Raw genomic sequence first — 22,455 nt, forward strand, 5'->3', positions numbered from 1 at the left:
ACAGCAGAGCACTCTTTCCCAATGGGATCGACAAGCTCAGAGTCCAAAGTGAACTTGAAACAGCAGGGATTTGGTCTCCTTTCTGATAAACCTGAGTGGATGGGTATAAAGTCTGTGGAAGGTAAGAGCAATGCAGGATTTCACCCTGAGGCTTGGCTCTGCTGCAGTTCCTGGTATTCGATGCAACGCTAAACTGTGCTTGGATGTGTGCTGAGCACTTGGTACACAGGGAGCAAAGGCCAGGATTTATATCCCTAAGTTGTTGTTGTCTGAGAGGGCCCTACCAGTCTCCCAGGCTCTTTCTGCAATGATTGAAAGCTTCCAAGGATCATTCATCCCACTCAAAAAGAGGTGTCCAAAACAGGCAGCTCAATGGCCCTTGGAAGTTCCTTCACTAGAGATGGAATTTAGACCACTTCATACCTAGCTTTGCAGTGAGATGCCCCCAAAACCTTCATGTATTAAGGACACATAAGGCCATATTCTGAGCACCCACTGTGCATGTTTCATTCCAAGGCAGTGATGGATGCTCTTCATAGAGAAGCAGCAATCCTGAAGCCCTGGATGAGAAGCAGTTGATCCAGTAGCATGGAGATGCTTGGATTATGTGGTCTGTCTGAGCATCCTAATCAGAGAATCATTATCATAGAATGGTTTGGGTTGGAAGGGATCTTAAAGCTCGTCCAGTTCCAACCCCCCGCCATGGGCAGGCACACCTTCCACTAGATGAGGTTGTTCCAAGCCCCATGCAACCTGGCCTTGAACACTGAATGATGTTCCTTGGGCAAAATTTGGTCACCCTTAAAGTCAAGGGCTAAACTCCCATTGAGTTTAAGGTGAAGTGGTGGCAGGTGTGGTGTCTCTTTCCATGTGAAACTTAGGGCCAAAAAAACCCAATAGGGAAAATTATTTGGCATGGTCTTTCCTTATGTGCAGCGAGATTGGTGTGTTGGGCTATTGGTATCTGTCTACATGCCTTCCTGACATGTTCTGCCTGCTGTGACACGTCATCTTCACGCTGTTTCTATATCCTGTGACATGAAAGGATGTTACCGAGGAGTGTGAAGACGCATGAAGCATCTAAATGCCAAGGAATCACACCAAGTCTCGGAAGCTCAGGCTTCTCTGGCCACTTGTCCCTTGTGCGATGGGGTGGGAAGTGCACCCAGCTCAACCACAAGCCTTTCATTGAGCTGCTCTGGAGGCAGAGCTGAGCTTTGCTGCAGGGGCTTCTGAGCACTCAGAAAAGCAATGGTCAATATGGACAGGTCAGCGTCTCCATGGAGCATGCACATCCAAGAGAAAATGCACTACATTGGCAAAGAGTTCCACAGTTTTACTTCCTGGAGGATTTCCCTGGTTTCCTCCTAAACATCGGAGGTTTTAAATATATATATTTCTAGATATGAATATATACTTTTCCACATACACAACCTGACTAGCTCATAGCACACAGTTCTAACACAGCTAAGCTTGGAAGTACACCACGGAATTCAGAACACTACACTTACTTTATACTCAAAGGTTTAGGCCGTTAGCGCAAGGCAAACAGGACACATCACACGACACACTGAACTTGGCATTTATTCATTACTAAGGCCAGCAAATGTCACTATCTGTGTACCACAGAGCTTTCCTCCTCTTTGGAAACTTCCTCACAGCCTTGTAGCCCACTACTCCTTTATGCTTCCAAAAGAACCAATTCTAATGGGGTGAGGCACCAAAAATGGGACTCCTCACCCTCATGGCCCATCACTTCTTCTGTTAGTTTCACATCTCTACAATACCTTAGCAGAAAGACTTCCCTCATCCAAACTCCTCTACAATGACACAGTTCTGATACTTTACTCCTTCACCACCATCTTCCTACCCTAATTCCCATCTCTCTCTTCCTTATTCCCAATTGCCTGTTCTCTGAAAGCTTCAAGCTGGACTGTACGTTAGGATGGAATTATTGAGCTGCAGAAAAGAAGAACCTTTCATCTTCACTTGCAGCTACTCCACTAAAGGAGACTTCAACACCTCAGTTTGGTGGGACCAAGACTGACAGGTAGGTATCTAGGTCCCAATCCAGAAGTTAGGCACATAAGTTTGGTTTGGGACCATACCTCTTCCAGCGCCCATTGACTCAACAACCCACTCTCTGGGGGATGCAATGTCAGCCTGTTGGCCCAATTCATACTCACTGACAAATGGTCCCACTGTGTTGAGAGCTTCCAAACTGGTCTTGCTGGGTGTGGGGATTTCCTAGAGGAAGCGCACAGTAAATAGGATTGAAACCCTGAGATCTTGCCTGGAGTCTAGGGATCCCAGCAATGGGTTTATGGCCCTCTTCAGATGCGCATAAGCCAACATGAACTCCAACAGACGGTAGAGTCAACACAACAGGCGCTGACAGCTCTTAGCCAACCTTCTTGACTCACTTCTTCCTACCCTTTGGAAGGTCACCTCTGCAAACTAAACCTCTTTCTGAAACCTAGCTCTGTCTACTGGCACCCCAGAAGTGAAGAAAGCAGATCAAGATTCAAACCAAACCAGGAATAACTCAAAAAGATCCATAACCTAGGGGAAGCAATAGGGAAGAACAGCCTGCTGGTAACCTAGCTTGACCTGCCACATGCTTGGGAAGTCTTCACTGCTCTCTGTGCTTTTCCTCAACTCCCTTTTTGTTTAAATCAAGGACTTCAAGAGGTGTTGATGGGTGAAGCTGCCTTGATGCAGCTAGACCTACCCCCAGCTACTCTGGAGGGGGCGGGATTGGTCCTTTATCTGCACTGGATCTCCTTTCCTGTTGCTTCTTGGAGCAGAAGTTCCACCAGCATCACCAGGGGAAGTGGCCCTTGGCCACACCACTGATTCTAGTGGACCCACAGCACCATGAATGAACCTCTGCTCCTCTCTCTGCCTCCAAAATCTTCCACCTCATGACACCAGTGGGAGATGACCGAATAAAGGCCAACCCCAAAAGGACCTCATGGGATGAGAGCACAGCCTCTCCATGGCTCAACGGGCACTTCCACACCATCAAAGCATTGAAGGACCAAGCCAAGGTTGGACACAATCACAGCTGATCCATCACCTTCATCTCCTATCACCCCACTTGTGCATTCCCACGTCCCTCACTCTGTGCAGAGCCGTGTTGTGCAGGCAAAGCAGAACAACCTGACCTCAGAAACAAGGATTCCCTAATCCTCCTTGGAAATAAAACAGAACAGCTTCTAATACAATCAGAACAAAAAGCAGATTAGAAGCCTCTAATTAATTTTGTGGCCTTTATTTAATCAAAGAAAGGAAAAAAAAAGGGGGGGGAGAAAGAAAGGAAACTAAAATGAGAGAGAAAGGAAAGTGCAGTGACATTTACTCTTTTGCCTCAGCCAGTTTATTGTTCATCTCTTTGCTTTTCTCCTTGTCCTCTGGCTTTGCTGTGTTGGAGGTCTCGGCGCTCTTTTTCTTGGCAGCCCGGCCAGATGCAATCTGCTTGTCTTTGGCCTTTTTCAGGGGTTTATGGCTTGTTGTGGTCTTTTTTGGTTTGGAAGGCTTTACGCTAGGCTTTTCCACCTGCATGGAGGGCGACATGCAAAACAACAACACAGAGATGGAGAGACAGAGAAAGAGGGACACAAGGACAGGTGGAAAACAGGATTTAGATCAGAAATAGCATGAAAATCACTTCTTTCCTCAGCTATGCCCTGCTACAAAGGGAGGGGAGCAGCTGGGGGCATGCTGAGTTGCAAATGGCCAACTGTTTTCCTGGTGTGGATGCCCTCAAGGCACAATGCCCCTGAAGCCAGCAAAGTGCATTGCATCCAGACCACGACACAGCAGGAGAGGGAATATCATCAGTCATTTTATCCATGCATAGAATCACAGAATGGTTTGGGTTAGAAAGGACCTTAAGATCATCCAGTTCCAACCCCCTGCCATGGGCAGGGACACCTCACACTAAACCATGGCACCCAAGGCTCTGTCCAACCTGGCCTTGAACACTGCCAGGGATGGAGCATTCACAACTTCCCTGGGCAATCCATTCCAGTGCCTCAGCACCCTCACAGTAAAGAACTTCTTCCTTATCTCCAACCTGAACTTCCCTTGCTTCAGTTTGAACCCATCACCCCTTGTCCTGTCACTACAATCTCTTTCTCTGACTTCAGGATGGGCTTTGCAAGCCCACAGGGGATAGTCCCTGTCTGGATTCGAAGCAGAGAAATGATGCTCAGGACAAGAAGGCTGCTACAAATCCCCGCCTCTCTTTCAGGACTTGACTCCTCATGTTTGCCCCTTAATAAATGCCACAATGGAGTAAAACTACTTGGGGATAGCTGGGACACTGGCTGGCACTTGAGCAAAGTCCACAGCAGTGTCTGGCATCAACACATTTCTGCAGGCTCCAAAGTAGGGAGGATAGCTTCAAAATTAAGGAGGAACAGAAGCATTCAGCTCCTCCATGCTGACCCTGGCATCCTTCTGACACCTCACAAACATAAGCACTCAGGGAAGGACTAACTGTCCTAGGTGTAAACCAGAACAGACTGACTCCTTTTATATGCATGCAGATCTTCCACTGTTCCTAGGAAATAAGGCTGGAACATATTTCAGCTCAGGCCCTTTGTCATCGATCTGACCAAAGCTAAAAGCATTTACTGTCAAAATCTGTGGAGGGCTCTGAATTAATTACAGATGGAGATCTGGCTCTTAGCGTGTTGTTCCTGGGGCAAAGCATAACGTGGGGTGCCCACAGTCTTGGAGGGAGAAATAGGTAACCTAGATAACCTAGATAACCATACGGGAAATGACGATGCAGAAGCCTACCCTCACAGCGCATGGCCATCCTCAACGTGCATTAACCTGTACTAGAGCCCAGAGAATCCCAGATTGGTTTGGGTTGGAAGTGACCTCAAAGCTCATCCAGCTCCAACCCCTGCCACGGGCAGGGACCCCTTCCACTGGAGCAGCTTGCTCCAAGCCCCTGTGTCCAACCTGGCCTTGAACACTGCCAGGGATGGGGCAGCCACAGCTTCTCTGGGCACCCTGTGCCAGCGCCTCAGCACCCTCACAGCAAAGAGCTTCTGCCTTAAGAGCTCAGCTCAGTCTCCCCTCTGGCAGGTTAAAGCCATTCCCCTTGGCCTGGCCCTACAGGCCCTTGTCCAAAGCCCCTCTCCAGCTTTCTTGCAGCCCCTTTAGGCACTGGAGCTGCTCTAAGGTCTCCCCTTCACACAGCAGAGGGGCAGGATGCCCTCCTTGAGCTGCTGCTCAAGGGGGGGTTCTGGGCTGCCTGTGCTTGTATCCTGGCCCATATTCAGTTTTCCATCCACCACCATCTCCCAGGTGGATCCCCAGATGCACCCACTGGTTGGAAATGAAGATACCACACAAGGGGAGTGACAACAGGCAGCATTCACCCCAGCTTTAGTCTATTGGACAGTGATGCAGTGATGGCCCTGGGTCCCTTCCATCATATCTCTCACCTTAGGAGGTTCTTTATAGGGCTCACTGTAGAGAGTGCGTATCCTTCGGCGTTCCAGGTATTTGTTATCAGCTGGAGCAGGCTTACTGGTTTCCCCCTTGAACTGAGCGCTGTAACTGGTTTCATGGGTCATTTTCTCCTCTGGTGGCTTGTACTGGGGCTTTGCTTTTATAGCTTTCACAGGCTTGACGTCTACCCAGGGTCTGAACTCATTTCTGAGGATCAAAAGAGAAAGAGGTTTAGGAGTTAAGCCAACAGGAGAGTAGTAGAATGTGGGAATGGCATCCCCCATTGTTGAACAAGGAAGAGCTTTTGCCTCCATCCACTCAGGTTTAAAAAAAGTGGCTCCCAACAGCTCATTTTTTACTTCATAGAATGGTTTGGGTTGGAAAGGACCTTAAGATCACCCAGTTCCAACCCCCTGCCATGGCCAGGGACACCTCACACTAAACCATGGCACCCAAGGCTCTGTCCAACCTGGCCTTCAACACTGCCAGGGATGGAGCATTCACAACCTCCCTGGGCAACCCATTCCAGTGCCTCAGCACCCTCACAGTAAAGAACTTCTTCCTTAGATCCAATTTAAACTTCCCCTGTTTCAGTTTTAACCCGTTACCCCTTGTCCTATCACTACACTCTCTAATGAAGAGTCCCTCCCCAGCATCCTTGTAGCCCCCTTCACACACTGGAAGCTGCTCTGAGGTCTCCACGCAGTTTCTCTTCTCCAGGCTCAACAGCCCCAACTTTCTCAGCCTGGCTCCATACAGGAGCTGCTCCAGCCCCTGCTCATCCTCGTGGCCTCCTCTGGACTTGTTCCAACAGTTCCATGTCCTTTTTATGTTGAGGACCCCAGAACTGCACACAGTGCTCCAGGTGAGGTCTCACGAGAGCAGAGCAGAGGGGCAGGATCACCTCCTTCGCCCTGCTGGTCACGCTCCTTTTGATGCAGCCCAGGATACGGTTGCTTTCTGGGCTGTGAGCACACACTGAAGCCGGCTCATGTTCATTTTCTCATCCACCAACACCCCCAAGTCCCTCTCCTTGGGCTGCTCTGAATCTCTTCTCTGCCCAACCTGTAGCTGTGCCTGGGATTGCTCCCACCCAGGTGTAGGACCTTGCACTTGGCATGGTTAAACTTCATAAGGTTGGCATCCCAAACCCATTGGCACATTAGAAGTTTAAGTGAAATTGGGTCTATTAAATCAGCCAGTGCTGGGCACCAGACAACCTGCTTGTTGTGTGACAATGGCCAAGTGCCCTCTATAAATCCAGGCTCAGATGTGACTGAGATGCTTTTTTTGTCTCTACAGCTTCACCTCTGCACTGAAGTTACCTACAACCGCTGCCTGACTCTTGCAATTAGGTTGGAAGAGAACAATTGGAAGGAATATCAACATTCATCTTCTGCAACTCAACACAGGACACATTTCTCATCAACCTCCCCTGCAGGCAAGAGAGCTGGGTGACTCAGAAATGTAAGGAGCCAAGATTCCCTTACCCATGCCTTTAAATAGTGAATGGTATCATTCTGCCTATATTACGCACAATAGTTTTGTTAACCGCATGAAGGAACGGTTTAAGATAAAACTGTCTTAGCTGCAAACTCCAGCAGAGCAGAAAATTCAGTTTATCAGGTGTTTGAGCTCTGGCTTCTCTTTATTATTGAGCTAATGAAAAAAAGTAACATCATCTTTCATTTCTTTTGGACACAGCTGCAACTTTACCCAAAGACATCTCAAAGGCTTTTAGCACCTGGACACATTCTGGTTCCCATTCACAGACCCGTTCTCCTGCATTTTGTAGTTCTTCCCCACAGCCACCAACTCCTTACCAGTTCTGAAGCAAACCATTCCATTTTCTCTCTAAGGATTGCCATTCACCCTAGAATGGGGATGGAGAAAGCCCAAGGGTGCTGCTACCTTAAACAGGTTGTGCTCAGGCATGGTCCCCAGGCAGTGTTGAGATCCTTGAAGACTCCAATGCAACCCAGTGTCTACCCTAACAGTGGTGAACCAAGCCCTCCTCAAAGGGCTGAATTCTCATTGAAAATCAAAGCCCTTCTCTTAATTTTGGGACCTGTGAAGCAATGGGACCTTGAAGTTGCAGACCCTTGTCCCTCCTGCCCCATTCCATCAACCCCTTTGGGTTGTGCTGCTCATCCTCAGCCTGGTTTCTGAGGGAAATGACCTCTGTGTGAGGGTACTGCCAGTCAATCCCTTCCCATAATAGCTTTGAACATCTTAATCAACTTCTACCAAATTGGACAAAGGCTCATGGAGATATTCAGCTTTTACTTATAAGAAGATAAGCAGCTGGACTGAGTCCAGGGGCTCAGGAAAGCTTCACATGGACACACACCCTTCATTCATCATCAGAGCACCCGCTTAGATGGGGAGGCTGCAGAAGTTCATCTGTTGTCCTCAAGGACCAGTAATAACTGATCCCTTCATGTGCAGGATGAGGGCAGCTCCGTGCCCACCCAGTACTGCATTACCCATTCACATAGATGTTAAAGACCTTTCCCTTCCAAAATAACTGCTGCTTGCAACAGTCTCCTGGGTGTGCTTCTCCTCCTAAGACACTTACATTAAGGTCTCATCACATCTGCAGGGTGTCTGTGTCCTTGTGGTTGTCAATGTGGGGTCAGTGGGGCCTGGAGAGCCTTTCTGTATGGCAGAGATGGGTGACTGCTTTAGGATGAGCTGAATGCCCATTGATGATAATGCAAACATCTAGCACATGTGAAGACATTCACACATACATCCCTAAATGCAGGTATCCCAGTCTATGAGCCAAATCCCGTTTTCAACTCTCCGTTCTTCCTTCATACTGACTCTACCTACATCTACTTCTTATTGTCTCTGTATTTCTTCATTTCTCCCCCTTCTTTTACTATCCAGCCTTTCTTGGCCTTGGATAACACTGTCAAATCCCAGGGATACTGCCAGTTTGAAGGATGCTATCCTTTATCCTTCATGAAACTGTTGTACTGAACAAGCAATACGTGACTGGGCTCATTTGTGTCCCCTTCTTTCCTGTTAAGTGAGTGTCTCCCACTTGCCTCTGCAGCCCATTGTTAAAACACCCCTCCTGCATGAAGAGATGAGACAAAGGAAGAGGAGACATCTTTAAAGGACTGAATTAAAGCTTTGAATACCTCACTGACTAAATCAAAGTTCATTCTAAGTTATGCAGAAGGTAAGAGGCTTCTTCCTAGGCTCCACATCCACAAATCAGACTATTTCCAACTGCTTTCCAAAAGGCAACAAAATCATGCACTAATTCTCTTTGCCCATGTCTGTCTGTCACTCAGATTCCTTCCTAGCAACTTCGGAACCCGTTAGCTATTCTCTAGTGTATTTGTAGCAGAGGTAGAAATCTCAAAGGTAAGAATCACAACCTCTCCTCAAAATCAGTGAGTGGGGACTCCCATCATGCAATGGATCTGGGCTGTTGATGCAATAACCAGTCTCATTGGACTGTTAAAACTGAGCACAAATTCCTCTGCTCCTCTCCATCCCTGCTTTGCTGCTCTTACTGCAGATACAAGAATCCTGTGACTACTCAGGTCCACTGCACTGGGCAACAGGACCCTTGACTACTTTGTGCCTGCCAGGATGAGCCTGGCTTTGCAGGCAAAGCACAGACTAACAGCCATTCATAGGTGGACCCATGCTGCTGTGGCTGCCCCATCCCTGGCAGTGTTCAAGGCTGGGCTGGACACAGGGGCTTGGAGCATTCTCCTCTAGTGGAAGGTGTCCCTGATCGTGGCAGGGGGTTGGAACTGGTTGAGTTTTAAGCTCCCTTCCAAGACAAAACAGTGTGGGATTCTATTCTAAACCCCTTTCAGGCACATATGCATTTCACATCTCACGGTAAACATCATCTAGTTGCAACCCCTTGCCATGGGCTATCTGCTATGAAGAGCAATGGAAGGAGGAGAGAAACTCAGACCATTTACTACGGCTGTGTCTGGTGCAGCAGCTGATCTTAGTGCCTGGTTTTGATAGCCAGTCAACACCTAAACTGCAGAAGTGTTACTAGAATAGGCACAGCCTGTTCTGTGCTGGTTGTGTCAAGGCCCAGAAACTCAACTTTCCATGGTTAAATAGCACAAAAGTACTAATTCCTAAACCTCTCATCTCCACCATGATAAATGAGGGAAAACAGCCCGTTGGGAACTGCCCTTGGAATGTGCCAGCTCCTAAACCCAGCCCAATTGCTTGGAAAAGTACTAGCTACCCTGAGCCACAGTGTAGGCAGTGTGCAAGCACCTTCACAGCCTGGATCCCCACATCTGAGTGCCAGGCACACTGGGGATGAGTGGGAATGAGGAGGCAGGTGCCCTGCTTGAGGTCTGCATCAATATTGACTGTAGGGATGAGGGGGAAGCCTCAGGAAGGTGACCTAAATCCCCCTTCCAGGCCTGGTGAACATCCATCGAGAGTCTATCTCCTGCTTTGGAGAAAAGCCCTTCGGTTCTGAGACTTCCCTCATCTCAAGGCTGAGAGAGTTGTGCTTGTTCAGCCTGGAGAAGAGAAGACTCCAAGGAGACCTTATTGTGGCCTTTCAGTTCTTAAAAGGGGCCTATAAGAAAGATGGGGAGAGACTTTTTAGCAGGGCTTGTTGTGATAGGATGAGGGGTGATGGGTTTACACTAAAAGAGGGAGATTCAGGCTGGATGTGAGGAAGAAATCCTTTACAGTGAGGGTAATAAAACATTGGCACAGATTGCCCCGAGAGGCTGTGGATGCGCCATCCCTGGAGACATTCAAGGCTGGGCTGGATGTGGTTCTGGGCAACCTGGTATAGTTAAAGATGCCCCTGCTCATTGCAGGGGTTGGAGTAGATGAGCTTTGAAGGTCCCTTCCCACCCAAACCATTCTATGATTACCCTTTAACATCCCAAGGCCAACTTGCAGCAAGGTGCCCAAAGGCTACAAATTCTGGCTGCAATCTGAAATAAACCCTGAAAATCTTATTTTCCCTGTTTTGAGAACAACAGCTCATATAACATAAAATACAAAATTAGCTCTGAATGTATTTCAGGGGCTTGCCAGACCCCATCCTAAAAGAGCACAGCCTCAAACTCACCTAAAAACCAAGCAAAAGCCTTTGCGCACACTGCAAAGATGAGTCACGAGCATGGACCAGAACCGGTATGGATGTACCCAACAGGCAGAGTTTAGGCCCTCTCTTTAATTCTTTATCTAAGGTATTTTCATTGCTCTTCATTTCACTGAGGAAGATGTTAAGAATTGCAATCTTGGCACGAAACACAGGTCTTGAACTGAAATACCAACAAATCTCTGGTCCCAGCCCTACAAAGAATAATTAGAATCCATCATGAACCCAGCACTGACCTGAAATGGAAATTGAAATGAAACTCAGCAAAAAGGAATCTATGAGGCATGAGATGACCTTTTGTAAGCCCAACAGGGAAAATACAGTGTAGATAAAGGGATTTTAGCCATACAGACCTCCATAGGGCTACAGAGGATGGGGCAGATGCCTAGCAAATGAACAGGTAGAAGATCGTCTTATAATTATCTTATATATCTCTTCATCAGGGACTGTAGCGATAGGACAAGGGGTGATGGGTTCAAACTGAAACAGGGGAAGTTTAGATTGGATCTAAGGAAGAAGTTCTTCCCTGTGAGGGTGCTGAGGTGCTGGAACAGGGTGCCCAGAGAACTGGTGAATGCTCCATCCCTGGCAGTGTTCAAGGCCAGGTCGGACAGAGCCTTGGGTGCCGTGGTTTAATGTGAGGTGTCCCTGCCCATGGCAGGGGGTTGGCACTGGATGATCTTAAGGTCCTTTCCAACCCAAACCATTCTGCAAATCTATGACAGCAGCCTGGGGAGGTGGTGGCCTGATCTATATTCATTAAAGCCAAGAGCTGCTCTCTACATGCATCAGTGGATACCACACACAGCTCTTGCACAGGGCTTCATCCACCCTGGTTGTTTAATTGCATCTTCCCCTTGGCTGAAGACTGCTAAAGGTGGAAGGTGACCTGAACACCCTCCTCCACCCCAGCCAGGGAACATGGGGTTGACGTGAGCTCCAGGCTATGGCATGCAGCCATCTCTGGAGAGGCTCACCAGCACTTCTGTAGGCACTAATTGCCTTCATCTATTGGTGCCACAGCAAAGCCAAGAGGGGGAAGGAACAGGAGACAGGGCCAGATCTTATACCTACTTTGAAAGACTTCAAGAGAGGTTATGTTTATTCAGTATCAGCACAGGATGTTAAATGTATTCTGCTGACAGCAGCGGTGCAGGCTCTGAGCCCAACTCCCTCATCCCAATGTGCACATCCGAGTGGTGCAGAAAAGGGAGACCAGGAACTTCATGAAGGAGTCCTGCACAGAAGGGATGTTTCCAGCAGAAAATGATGGCTTAAACTAAAGTCAGAACTATTCAGGTTTTTCAGTGGGGGAAAAAAAGGCTTTACAGAATGTTTGGTCTGAAATGTTTCAGTCATTCTAAAATTGCTGCTTCTGACAGGCTGACATGTTACTGCAACACAGAATCATAGATTACAGACTGGTTTGGGTTGGAAAGGACTTCAAAGCTCACCCAGTTCCATCCCTCTGCCACAGGCAGGGACATCTTCCACTACAGCAGCTTGCTCCAAGCCCCTGTGTCCACCCTTGCCTTGCTATGCCCCCTGCACCCCAAGACACCAGCTTCAACCACTTCATCCCACAGACGCACAGAATAATTTGGATTGGAAGTGATCTTCAAAGCTCATCCAGTTCCAAACCCCCTGCAATGAGCAGGAGCATCTTCAACTAGATCAGGTTGCCCAGAATCACACTCAACCCAGCCCCTTTGGTTAAAAGCTCAATTCCAACCAACTCCTATTGCAGTCTTCTCTGCAACACATAATATTTGCCACCCCAAGAGCAAGAAGTGCCCTCTCATTGTCTGCTGCATCAAGTGCTGTCTCTAACTTCTACGTGGATGCTTAATGACAGCTTTATCCTCTAGTGCCCATGCTATTATCTTGTACACAATAATTTACTGTAAGTCTGCACTATGAATGGTATAATGAAGCTCCTGGTGCCCAAGATTATTTTGTTCCCTAACATTAAGAATCAACCTCTAAGCCATGCACACACACACACAAATAGTTACATACACAGAACAAGTCAGTTTGGACAAAGCCAGCATCTAATTGTGTGCAAAGACTACAACAATGTCATATATTAATGCTTGGATTTGAAACCTGGACAATGCACAAAGGAGTAAGTATGAGCAGGATGGGAGGGATCAGTATCTGTGGATATCCCTGGTTAGAGCCCATCACATACAGCACTGACATAAGAGAGGAGGAAAGCGCTGAGCCTTCAGGAGGGCAACTTTAGCACTGGCTGCAGCAAGCTATGAGAAAGGCATGATTAATGTACTGAAAAGGATGAAGTCAACCCATTTGGCAGAGCAGAACCATGCTGTGCTCCATTTATTAAAGTTGCTTGAATCAGCAGCCCACAAATCATAGATCTGCATTGCCTGAGGACCACAGAGCATGGCCTTCCAAGGAGGCAGAGTTATTCCACATGCCGCCACACCTCAAATGTCATCAGTACATGACTGAAGGTGATGGTGAACACTGCAGAGGGCCAGAGAGCTGAAAAAGCAATGTAGTTGTGGGAGAGCAACCCCAAGAGTAACAGCCCTGAGCTCATGGCTCAGCACAGAGGAAGAGGAGAGTTGAGGACCATCCGTGCTCCATCCCTCCGTGCTCAAGGCCAGGTTGGACAGAGCCTTGTGTGACCTGGTCTAGTGTGAGGCATCCCTGCTCATGGCACGGGGTTGGAACTGGATGAGCTTTAAGTTCCCTTCAACCCAAACCAGGCTGGGCTTCTATGAATCCATGGGAAGAGGGGAACCTGGTGCACAAGAAGTGCTGCCTAAGGCTGTGGAAAATGAGGCTTTTTAGGTCAAATGAAGCAATTGTGTGTCACAAACTCACAGTGCGATCAGACCAGCAGCAGCAGGGTGGGAAGGGAACATAAAAGCATCACCTTTCATCAATGGCAGGCCAGATGGTTATAGAACTGAAGAGCTGCTGCCCAAGGAGATGAAGGACAGCACATCTCACTGACCTGCTCTGCTTCACCACAGCTCTGGTTCAAATTGCCCCATTCACACTGCTGGGGGGGGGGTTCATGAAGACCATTTACCCTTATAGTGTTGGGCAGGGACCTGACTTTCCTGGAAGCTCTGTTGGAACTCGTGGCCAGCTCCTGTTCCTTAAATCCTGGCCCTTCTCCAAGCTGGGGATGCTTTAGTGATGCTGCAGTTCAGCTGCATTGGAACTGCAAGGTTTGCCCTTGAGGCAAACGATGGAGATGGGTGGTACTGGCGGATAACAGATGAGATTTTGTCTTAATGTGGTCCATGATCATCCAAATCAGGGATGCAGAAGGATGGGTCTCCCCAAAGGAAGGTCAGGCTATAGCTGCTTGACATGAAATAGCTTTTCTGTTGCAGCAATGTTATTTGATTGGCTGTATTTTCTCCTCCCTTCAGGGAATCACTTCCCTTCTTCCTGTGTTTCTAAAGCAGTTCACAATCAGCATGGTTCTTTGCTCTCATTTCTAGTCTGTGCGACAGTGTAATTGCTCATCCTGGCACAGGAGTAGGAATAGATGCAGCAGTAAAGGAGGTAAAGGAGGAAGATGGTGATGCTTAAATAGCAGCTATTGTTTTGCCACCGTGTTAGTCACTTTGGGCATTATTATTTGCTCCTTGCTGTAGTAGTTACTATATGACTATACCTGAATATCCTCCCTATGCTGATTGGGCACCAGGTGTCCTGAAGCTTCATTGTACACATGAAAAATGAAGCAATGAGTTAGTCACAGTGAGTTTCAGTTAATACGTGGAAGCAATTCTGCTGTGGGCTTTAATAGGAGATGTAGTAAGCAGATTTCAAAAGGTTTCTATGTCTGAAATGGCAGCAAAGCAAATGTTAGGAAATCACGGATCAGGATCCCCATGACCATCCATGGAGGAAGCATTGAGGAACAAACACTTTGACCACTAAGTAGAAGTGAACTAAAGGGCAAAGTTAGTGCCCAGATAACGTGGTATTCCAGTTTTCCCTTGCAGCATGCTCCTGACAACACAGTGCAAAGAAGCTCCTGAATACCACGTTTCTTTTTGTAAGGGCATCACCAGCAGAGACAAAGATATCCCTGTCCCACTCTGCTTGGTGCTGGTCAGGCCATCCCTGGAATACTGTGCTCAGGTTTGGTCCTGCTGTACAAGAAGGATGTGGCTGGGCTGGAGAGGGGCCAGAGAAGGGCCACAAAGATGCTCCAAGGGCTGGGCAGCAGTGAGGAAAGGCTGAGAGAGCTGGGACTGTTCAGCTGGAGAAGAGAAGGCGCAGGGAGACCTGATCCATGTGCCAGGAGGTAAAGGGGGGCTGCAGGGAAGATGGAGGCTCCCTTTGGACAAGGAGTCCCATGGGAGAGCCCAGGGGTGACGGGCACAAGTTACTGCTGGGGAGATTCCCAATGGACACAAGAGGAAAACTGTTCCCACTGAGAACACTGAGCCATTGGAATAATGTCCCCAGGGAAGTGGTGACTCCCCAACACTGGACACTGTTAAGATTGGGCTGCAGAGGGTGCTGGGCATCCAGTCTAGGTCATGCTTTGCCAAGAAAGGTTGGACCAGATGATCCCTGATGTCCCTTCAACCCGGGATTTTGGGACTCTATGATTCTATGGTTTCTTGTGTACATACAGCCCATGCAAGTGAATACATTATTTAACCCCATGGTCTCCTAGCAGCATCCCCCCCTCCACCTTCAATGATCCTGCACAGCTGATGGAGATACTGATGCGAGGTCACAGCCTCAGTGGCTGCTCACACCAATGGATATATCTCCCAGATGCCTACAGCATAGAGAAGCCTGCAGCTCACCTTAGAGACCCAGCAATGAGGATGGCCTCATTTTCTGTTACACCACTGAAACGGGGGTATTGTAACAAGCAGGTATCTCCCAAGTGACCTTACACTCAACAGCTCAGCCAAAATATTGCCTCAGAAAGCAAAGCACACGCATATGCTCAGGCTCCAGAGACACCCGAGTTTATCCTATTTTGGTACACAAAGTAAAGCATAGAAAATAGCATAAAACCAAATGTCTTTTATATATATATCTATATATGCTTTGGGTGCATCTTATTTTCAGAAAAGGAAGGATAATTCAAACCCACAACAGTTTATACATCACAAGGCCTGTCTGAGTGGCATTCCCACTGCACACAGGTCTGTGCAGTGGGATGGGTGCAGCTATCTCTTACAAGAACCACTCAGAATCCATCAGCTGGGTACCAGCTCCAGCAGGATGAACAGTTCACAGCTGCGTTTCTACTGTACCCCAAGAGTAACAGCCACGCAGCCTCCAATAATGCAATACAGAACACGGATGAATATGGATTAACCCACATTTAGTCCCATCGCCTCTGCTGTGCCTTTGTGTGTGTATTTGAGCTCGTGCTATTTCATCACAAGATTTTGTATACATAATGAAGCTAAAGTATTCTTTTAACATACAAAAGCGACAAGGCAGTTGCTGGCTTTGACAGTGGGCTGAGTCCTGCTTTCCATTATACACCTTCCCATGCAATGTACCCACTGAATGTTTCTTTAGTCAAAGAAACACTAATTTAGTCGAAATTAAGAGCTTGTAATGATTTTCTAACTGAAAGAACCACAACAGAGCTGGGTGGGAACTAAGGAGATGAAAGAAGAGAGCATGGATTATAAGATAAAGGATTACTGAGCAATGAAAGGCGGAGTTGGATTTTCCCCTTTACCCTTAATACTGTCCTATTTCAAGGGCTGCAGAATCAAGATGTAGATCTGATTTGTGCAGTGGATGGTAAAGTGCAGAGAATCCTGCTCCAAATCTATGTGGAATGACTGGGGAGGAAATGACACTGAAATTGCCCTGGGTGCTGCGGGAAGGATGCTTTAATAGCACCATGGACTAAACTGGGCTGAGCTGATGGGCACAGTTTAGGGGGAGAACTGGGAGGTAGAAAGGCTTCTTTGGGAAGAGGACAAAGCTTAATATGCCCATGCATCCTTATAGGAAGCCATAAAACACACCACAAGTGACACGGCTGTAACAGGAGTAGAATGAGGTCCATTAAAGTGCATCACTAACAGCGTGATACCCAAATCCATGCCACTTCCAGTTAGCCCATCTTCCTTTAGAAGCTACCCCTGCCTGCAGGAGGCACAAGAATAGATTGAATTGTTGGGAATGAGAAAAATAGCATAGGAAACTCTCTCCATTTCCTCATCCCACCTCTGTGAGCCTGGGAAGCCATCAGCATCACTTGTGCATCCTTAACAGTGTAATGGGGAACGCTGACTCCGGCTCCCCAACAACTGGATTGATCCCATGATACTGAATCAGTAAATCCTGGGCTCATCAAAGCTGTCTCTAGGGAGTCTGGGAAAGAGACAGAGCAAGGCAGTGGAGCAGATGGCTGCATTGTGAAATCTCCTTCTAATTAGGTGAAATGGGGACTGATGGGAGTGAATGCAGCAATTACTGGTCACTGCTGGTACCACGCTGCCCACACGAAAGCCATCATGAATAAAGGAGGGTAAGGAGAAGCTGTCAGAAAGCTTTGTATGGGAAACAGTGAGAAAGCAGGTTCTGGAAGGTTACTTTATGATTAATTGGTTGTTTTTCAAGGGCTTCTCCAGTGCTTTTAAGGAGTGGAAAGCCCTGAAAGCAAAGCACAGACCAAACGGGCTGTGGCCTTAGAGCAAAGGTGCTTGTGTTCAGAGACCTCACAGTGTGTTTGATCCAGACCATCACCCCAAGCACACTGAAATGAGCAGGGAAACACACCCTGCACTCAGCCCTGTGCTCCCAAGGCTGTGCTCTGCTCCAAAGGAGAGGTGTGAAGCTGAAAGAAGCCCTAAAAGTGGAGAATCTGGAACATAAAGGCACAGCATGTGGCAATAAGCAGCTTGCAAAGGGTAGGATTTACTCCCTTTGGAGGAGAAAGCTGAGTAGAGACGTGGTTTTCTGTTTCCAGATGCAAGCAGCCTGTGTGTAACATGCTCTGAGGAGCTCAAACCAAGAAGAGATGAAAGAAAACCCCAGGGTATGTGCACGGCTGCATGGGCCAGCAAAGGAGATTTAGAAATGCTGTGTGCAGGGAACAAAGCCTGAAGAGCTGAGACCATTCCCATTTTCAGGAGCATTTTGCATTGGTGTGGTTTTGGAAGCCAATAGGATGTTGCCATCCAGGGGTCTGATGTCCTGGGGTCTTTTGGTACCTCTAGAGCATCAGGAGGAGGTTGCAAAAGGACCGCTTGCTTTGACACAGTGCTGCATGGATGCTCATGGGGCCAGAGACGCACAATCTAGAGGAAAACGTGGCCATAAATAGCCCTAAAAATACACCTGATCGTGGAAACCCACTTCCCAAGCAAGATATTGTTAATGCACGACTGAATAAAAGCATCCCTCTCACTGCACAATCACTGCAAGCATCTGCAATCACAGCCCTACCTGCAATCACAGCGCTGCAATCACAGCCCTGCCTGCCAGACCCCAACCCCAGCTGCCAGCACACAGAAATGTGCTCTGCAATCCCTTTCCTAAGGCCGAACCAAAAGCTCCCAGGCAATAAATCAGGGGAATGGAAATTAAAAGCAATGGTTTTATAAGTGTCCTGCAAAGCACTGAAAGGAGGATTTGTTAGATTTCTTATTACTAAGCACTTTTGTGTGCAGAGCAAATGTTTACAGCCTCCCTGAGCCATTTGTGTCTAGTGGGGAAGTAATATGTGTTTAGAAAGGAGACAATCTGCAAATACTTCTTCTTCTGGAGCTGTTCCAAGCTTAATGAAGAAAGAAGACATGCTAGGGACAAACGTATTAAGGTATTTAATTGAGAGAGATGAGGGAAGGAGGCACTGCGCTTGTCTCCCAGGCATAGCATGTTTTAAGCACACTCCTAGATGGGTATTTATTGCAGCTGACAGAGCAGAAAGGCTCAGCAAAAGCATTCCTTCCCCTCCCATCAATAATTCAGCCCTTGTAGCAGTTCATAAAATGTTTATATTAAGTAATAACTAAATATTGCATTACAAAAAGAGTAACTCACGTTCCAGCCAAGAGGAAAATCAACCCGAAGGAGGGTGGGGAAAATGACTGCCTTGAAGCTGGCACATCGGGTTATGCCTGCTGAGAACACAGCTAAAGCAGTGAAAAGGGGCTGCACTGAGTGCTCTGTTGGATCAAATCCTGGTCCTGCCCCAGTAACAGGGCTTTTTCCATCAATATCTACATGGAACCTGCTCTTGTGTCCGTGCATGTGCTCCCCATGCCATGGTTTTCAGCCAGGCAGGGCAGGGTCAGCAGTCCCATACTAACCTCTGGCATCAAGCAGTGATGCTGCTTTTGATTCCAAATCACCAGCTATGTTGGACCTGCTGGAGCGAGTCCAGGAGGGAATGGAGCTGCTGCGAGGGCTGGAGCAGCTCTGCTCTGGAGCCAGGCTGAGAGAGCTGGGCTGGGTGAGCCTGGAGAAGAGAAGGCTCCTGAAGGGGAGACCTGAGAGCAGCTCCAGTGCCTGAAGGGGCTGCAGGAAAGCTGGAGAGGGGCTTGGGACAAGGGCCTGTAGGGCCAGGCCAAGGGGAATAGCTTGAACCTGCCCGAGGGGAGACTGAGACAGGGTGCCCAGAGAAGCTGTGGCTGCCCCATCCCTGGCAGTGTTCAAGGCCAGGTTGGACACAGGGGCTTGGAGCAAGCTGCTCTAGTGGAAGGGGTCCCTGCCCGTGGCAGGGGTTGGGGCTGGATGGGCTTTAAGCTCCCTTCAACCCAAACCAAGCTGTGATTCTATGTTAGGAGGCTCTAAGCCCACTAAAAGGCTACTGGGTCTCAGTCACAACACCACACAAGGCCCAACATGGAATAAGTCTCCAAGAGTTGGACCCCAACAGGGGATAAAGGACCAGGAGCACAGTGGGGAGGAGAGGGGCAAGCAGGGTAATGACTGAGGATCAGAAGCCATCAAGATGATATAAATCAAATGCCATCCCAGATACACCCAGGCATCTTTCATTAAAACTGTAATTGCTCCATCCCACCTATGCCCTGGGGAGCATAAAGAAAAGTAGCAGCGCCAAGGTCACTGCAGACAGAAAATCAATGCAGGGAATGAATGGTAATGACTTTTTTTATCCCCCTTGCTGTGGAGACCTCCTGCTGCCATCTCCAGAGATGCACAATATCCCTCGGATCTGCTCCAGCAAAGCACTTTGTACCATTTTAACTTGCACCATCCAGGGCTTGCTCCTCTTGACTGTGACTACAGCAGCTCCGAGCATCCCAATGGACCATTATATCTCATACATGCAAAGACAAGTATCCATTTCCCCGTGTCATCCTGTTCTCTACCCAAAACCACTCAATACTTCCCAGCTTCCTGCAACGACCACATCTCCTACACTCCTGACCTCTCTAATGGGTGTCCTCAGGACCTTCTCTGCTCCATAGACCAAAGCCAAAACCTGAGTAACAGTCTACCTAAGGCTTTAGTAACATGGAAGGATGTCACACCTCACATGCCCAGTTCCTCTTAGCACATTGCTTGCCCAAAAGCACTTTCTTAATGGGTTTGTTGGCTAATTTTTACTTTAAATGAACTAACATTGCTGACACGTGATTTATGCTTCACTGCAGAACTACTCCTGCACTAGCTGCTTCCATCTGCACCGGTGCTGCTGCTGATTCCTACCTCGATGTCATACCCTGTCCTCACCTCTCCTGAGCTGCTCCTCACTTATTTCAGGCTGTTTCTCCACCAGATCAAGCTCCCTTTGGATTCCAGTTCCAGCATCCAGAAGGATTTAGCCAGACACAAGTGGAGGACTGCACATAAGATTACACGGATGAAATACGGCGCTGTAGAGGCACTCAGATGGGGTGGTCCTAACACCCCTTACAAACCTCTTACCTGCAATAGGGTTTCAGTTACAGCCATGGGATAAAGCAGTGCTGTACGTTTAAATTGCCTATGGGATATCAAAGGCAGGTTGCAGCCTGCACAGAAGTAATGAAACAGCTCTGTGCTGTGAGCTTGAGCAGACCTGCTCTAGTGAAAGGTGTCCCTGCCCATGGCAGGGGTTTGGAACTGGATGAGCTTTAAGGTCCCTTTAACCCAAATTATTCCACAATTCCATGATTCTTCTTCCATAGGTAAAAGCCCCTGGCAGCACCATGGCATTGCAGCAGCGTTGGACCAGATTGCTCCAAGCACCACAACTTTCAATGACAGCATCTCCATGCTCTCTGCACAACGATGCTGCCAAAACCCATCCTAGCTCCCCAGAGGGAACACGTGGTCTTCCTCATGTCCTCCGTCGGGCTGATTGCCAATACATCCCTCTCCAGGCATCCTCCATGCAAGTTGCCATAGCTACTGGTCAACACTGCAACAACCTTATGAGGAGTGGCTGAAGGAACTGGGGTTGTTTAGTCTGGAGAAGAGAAGGCTCAGGGGGGACCTGATCACTGCCTACAAGTGCCTGAGAGGAGGATGGAGCCAGGAGGGGCTGGGCTCTGCTCCCAAGGAACAAGGGATGGGACAAGAGGAAACGGCCTCAAGCTGCACCAGGGCAGGTTTAGATGGAGCTGAGGAACAATTCCTGCCCCAGAGGGTGCTCAGGCATTGGAACAGGCTGCCCAGGGCAGGGCTGCAGTCACCGGCCCTGCAAGGGTTCACACAGCGTGGAGAGGAGGCCTCAGTGCCATGGGGCAGTGGTGGCCTTGGCAGTGCTGGTGAAGGGTTGGACTGGATGAACTTAAAGGTCTTTTCCAACCCACCCGATTCTGTAATTCTAAGCTCTTCTGCTTGGCCGAGACTGCTGTGTTCATCCCCTGGATGCACAGGGTACCTGGTGGGAGGCTGTCACGCAGCCATGGCACATCAGCCCCATGCAAACCAACCCAGGAATTTCCATACTTTCATAGGGTGTTGCATGGATAACCTCCAATCCCTCTCTCCTTCTTCATCTCAGGCCCTTTGCACATCCATTTTATATGAAGACAATGAGAGAGCAAAGCATGGCCAACCCAGCATGCTGGCCTCCGAAACTCCAGCAAAGTGGAAAAATTAGAGCTTTGAAGCCAATTCCTCCCTTAATTTTAGGAACTTCACCAATGGAGTTTGTTCTGTTGCATTGATAGTAAAGTGTGACCTAGGCTGCAAGAATTTGCAAGATATCAAGCATCATTTCAACCTGCCACTGGGTCTCAGGTTGATGGAACTCCATAGTCGAATTGGATAGGAGATGGGAAAGGGACCCTCTTTAAGTGAAACGGCACCTGCAGCTTCTCCTTGAACGTCTCAGCCAATAAACCAACCATTGCTGCCCAAATCTGGGAATGGGATCAGTCAGGGTTCACATCCCTGCCTGGTTTTCCAGCCCATTGGAGCGTGATGCAGTGATTTCTTTCTGGCCAAGTTGCCTGCTCGAGAGCTGATGCTCAGCCTCCTTCAAGGTGAAAGGCAAAGTGAAGGGCAGGAGGAAGCCTGAAGCTCAGAAACAGGGCTGGTCCTGAAGAACATCCCTCTCCTGTGTCTGATAACTCCTCCTCTTGCCATTCACCCAGCACCCAGACACAACACTGAGGTTTCTTTACTGCAACCCTCCAGCCTAACCAGCCCCAACCTTCCCAAAGCCAAGTTTTTAGCTGGTCTGCCTGGCTTTCTGGAAGCCCAAACTGTCCAGCTCCCCATAAATGTGTGCTTTCAAAGGTGCCTGCTCATCTTTGCTTTGGAGGGAATAGATTGGATTCCCTACTTTGGGAGATGAGCTCTCTGCCCATCTTCCCCTCCATCTATGTGGCCACGATAGCTTCTGTAGATGGTTTAATGGGAAGGAATGAGGAGAAGGACAGAGTGAAGGAAGATATTAACTAACTCATCTAATA

The 22,455-nt window shown here is 48.3% G+C and overlaps 1 protein-coding gene across 1 annotated transcript in view; it reads right to left on the bottom strand.

Annotated features, from left to right (window-relative positions):
* The window catches only part of MAP6 (microtubule associated protein 6), a 37,929-nt gene that overhangs the window by 4,668 nt on the left and 10,806 nt on the right, over nucleotides 1–22,455 (bottom strand). The window contains exons 2-3 of the mRNA XM_062639198.1: nucleotides 5,466–5,679; nucleotides 3,362–3,558 (exon numbers count right to left, since the gene is read on the bottom strand). Of these exons, the coding sequence (XP_062495182.1) occupies nucleotides 3,362–3,558; nucleotides 5,466–5,679 (411 nt within the window). The remainder of the gene's footprint in view (nucleotides 1–3,361; nucleotides 3,559–5,465; nucleotides 5,680–22,455) is intronic.

The sequence above is a fragment of the Pezoporus occidentalis genome, unplaced genomic scaffold, assembly GCF_034315485.1.
Source record: "Pezoporus occidentalis ecotype Australia unplaced genomic scaffold, CSIRO_AGI_Poc_V1 ctg6, whole genome shotgun sequence".
Classification (NCBI taxonomy): domain Eukaryota; kingdom Metazoa; phylum Chordata; class Aves; order Psittaciformes; family Psittacidae; genus Pezoporus; species Pezoporus occidentalis.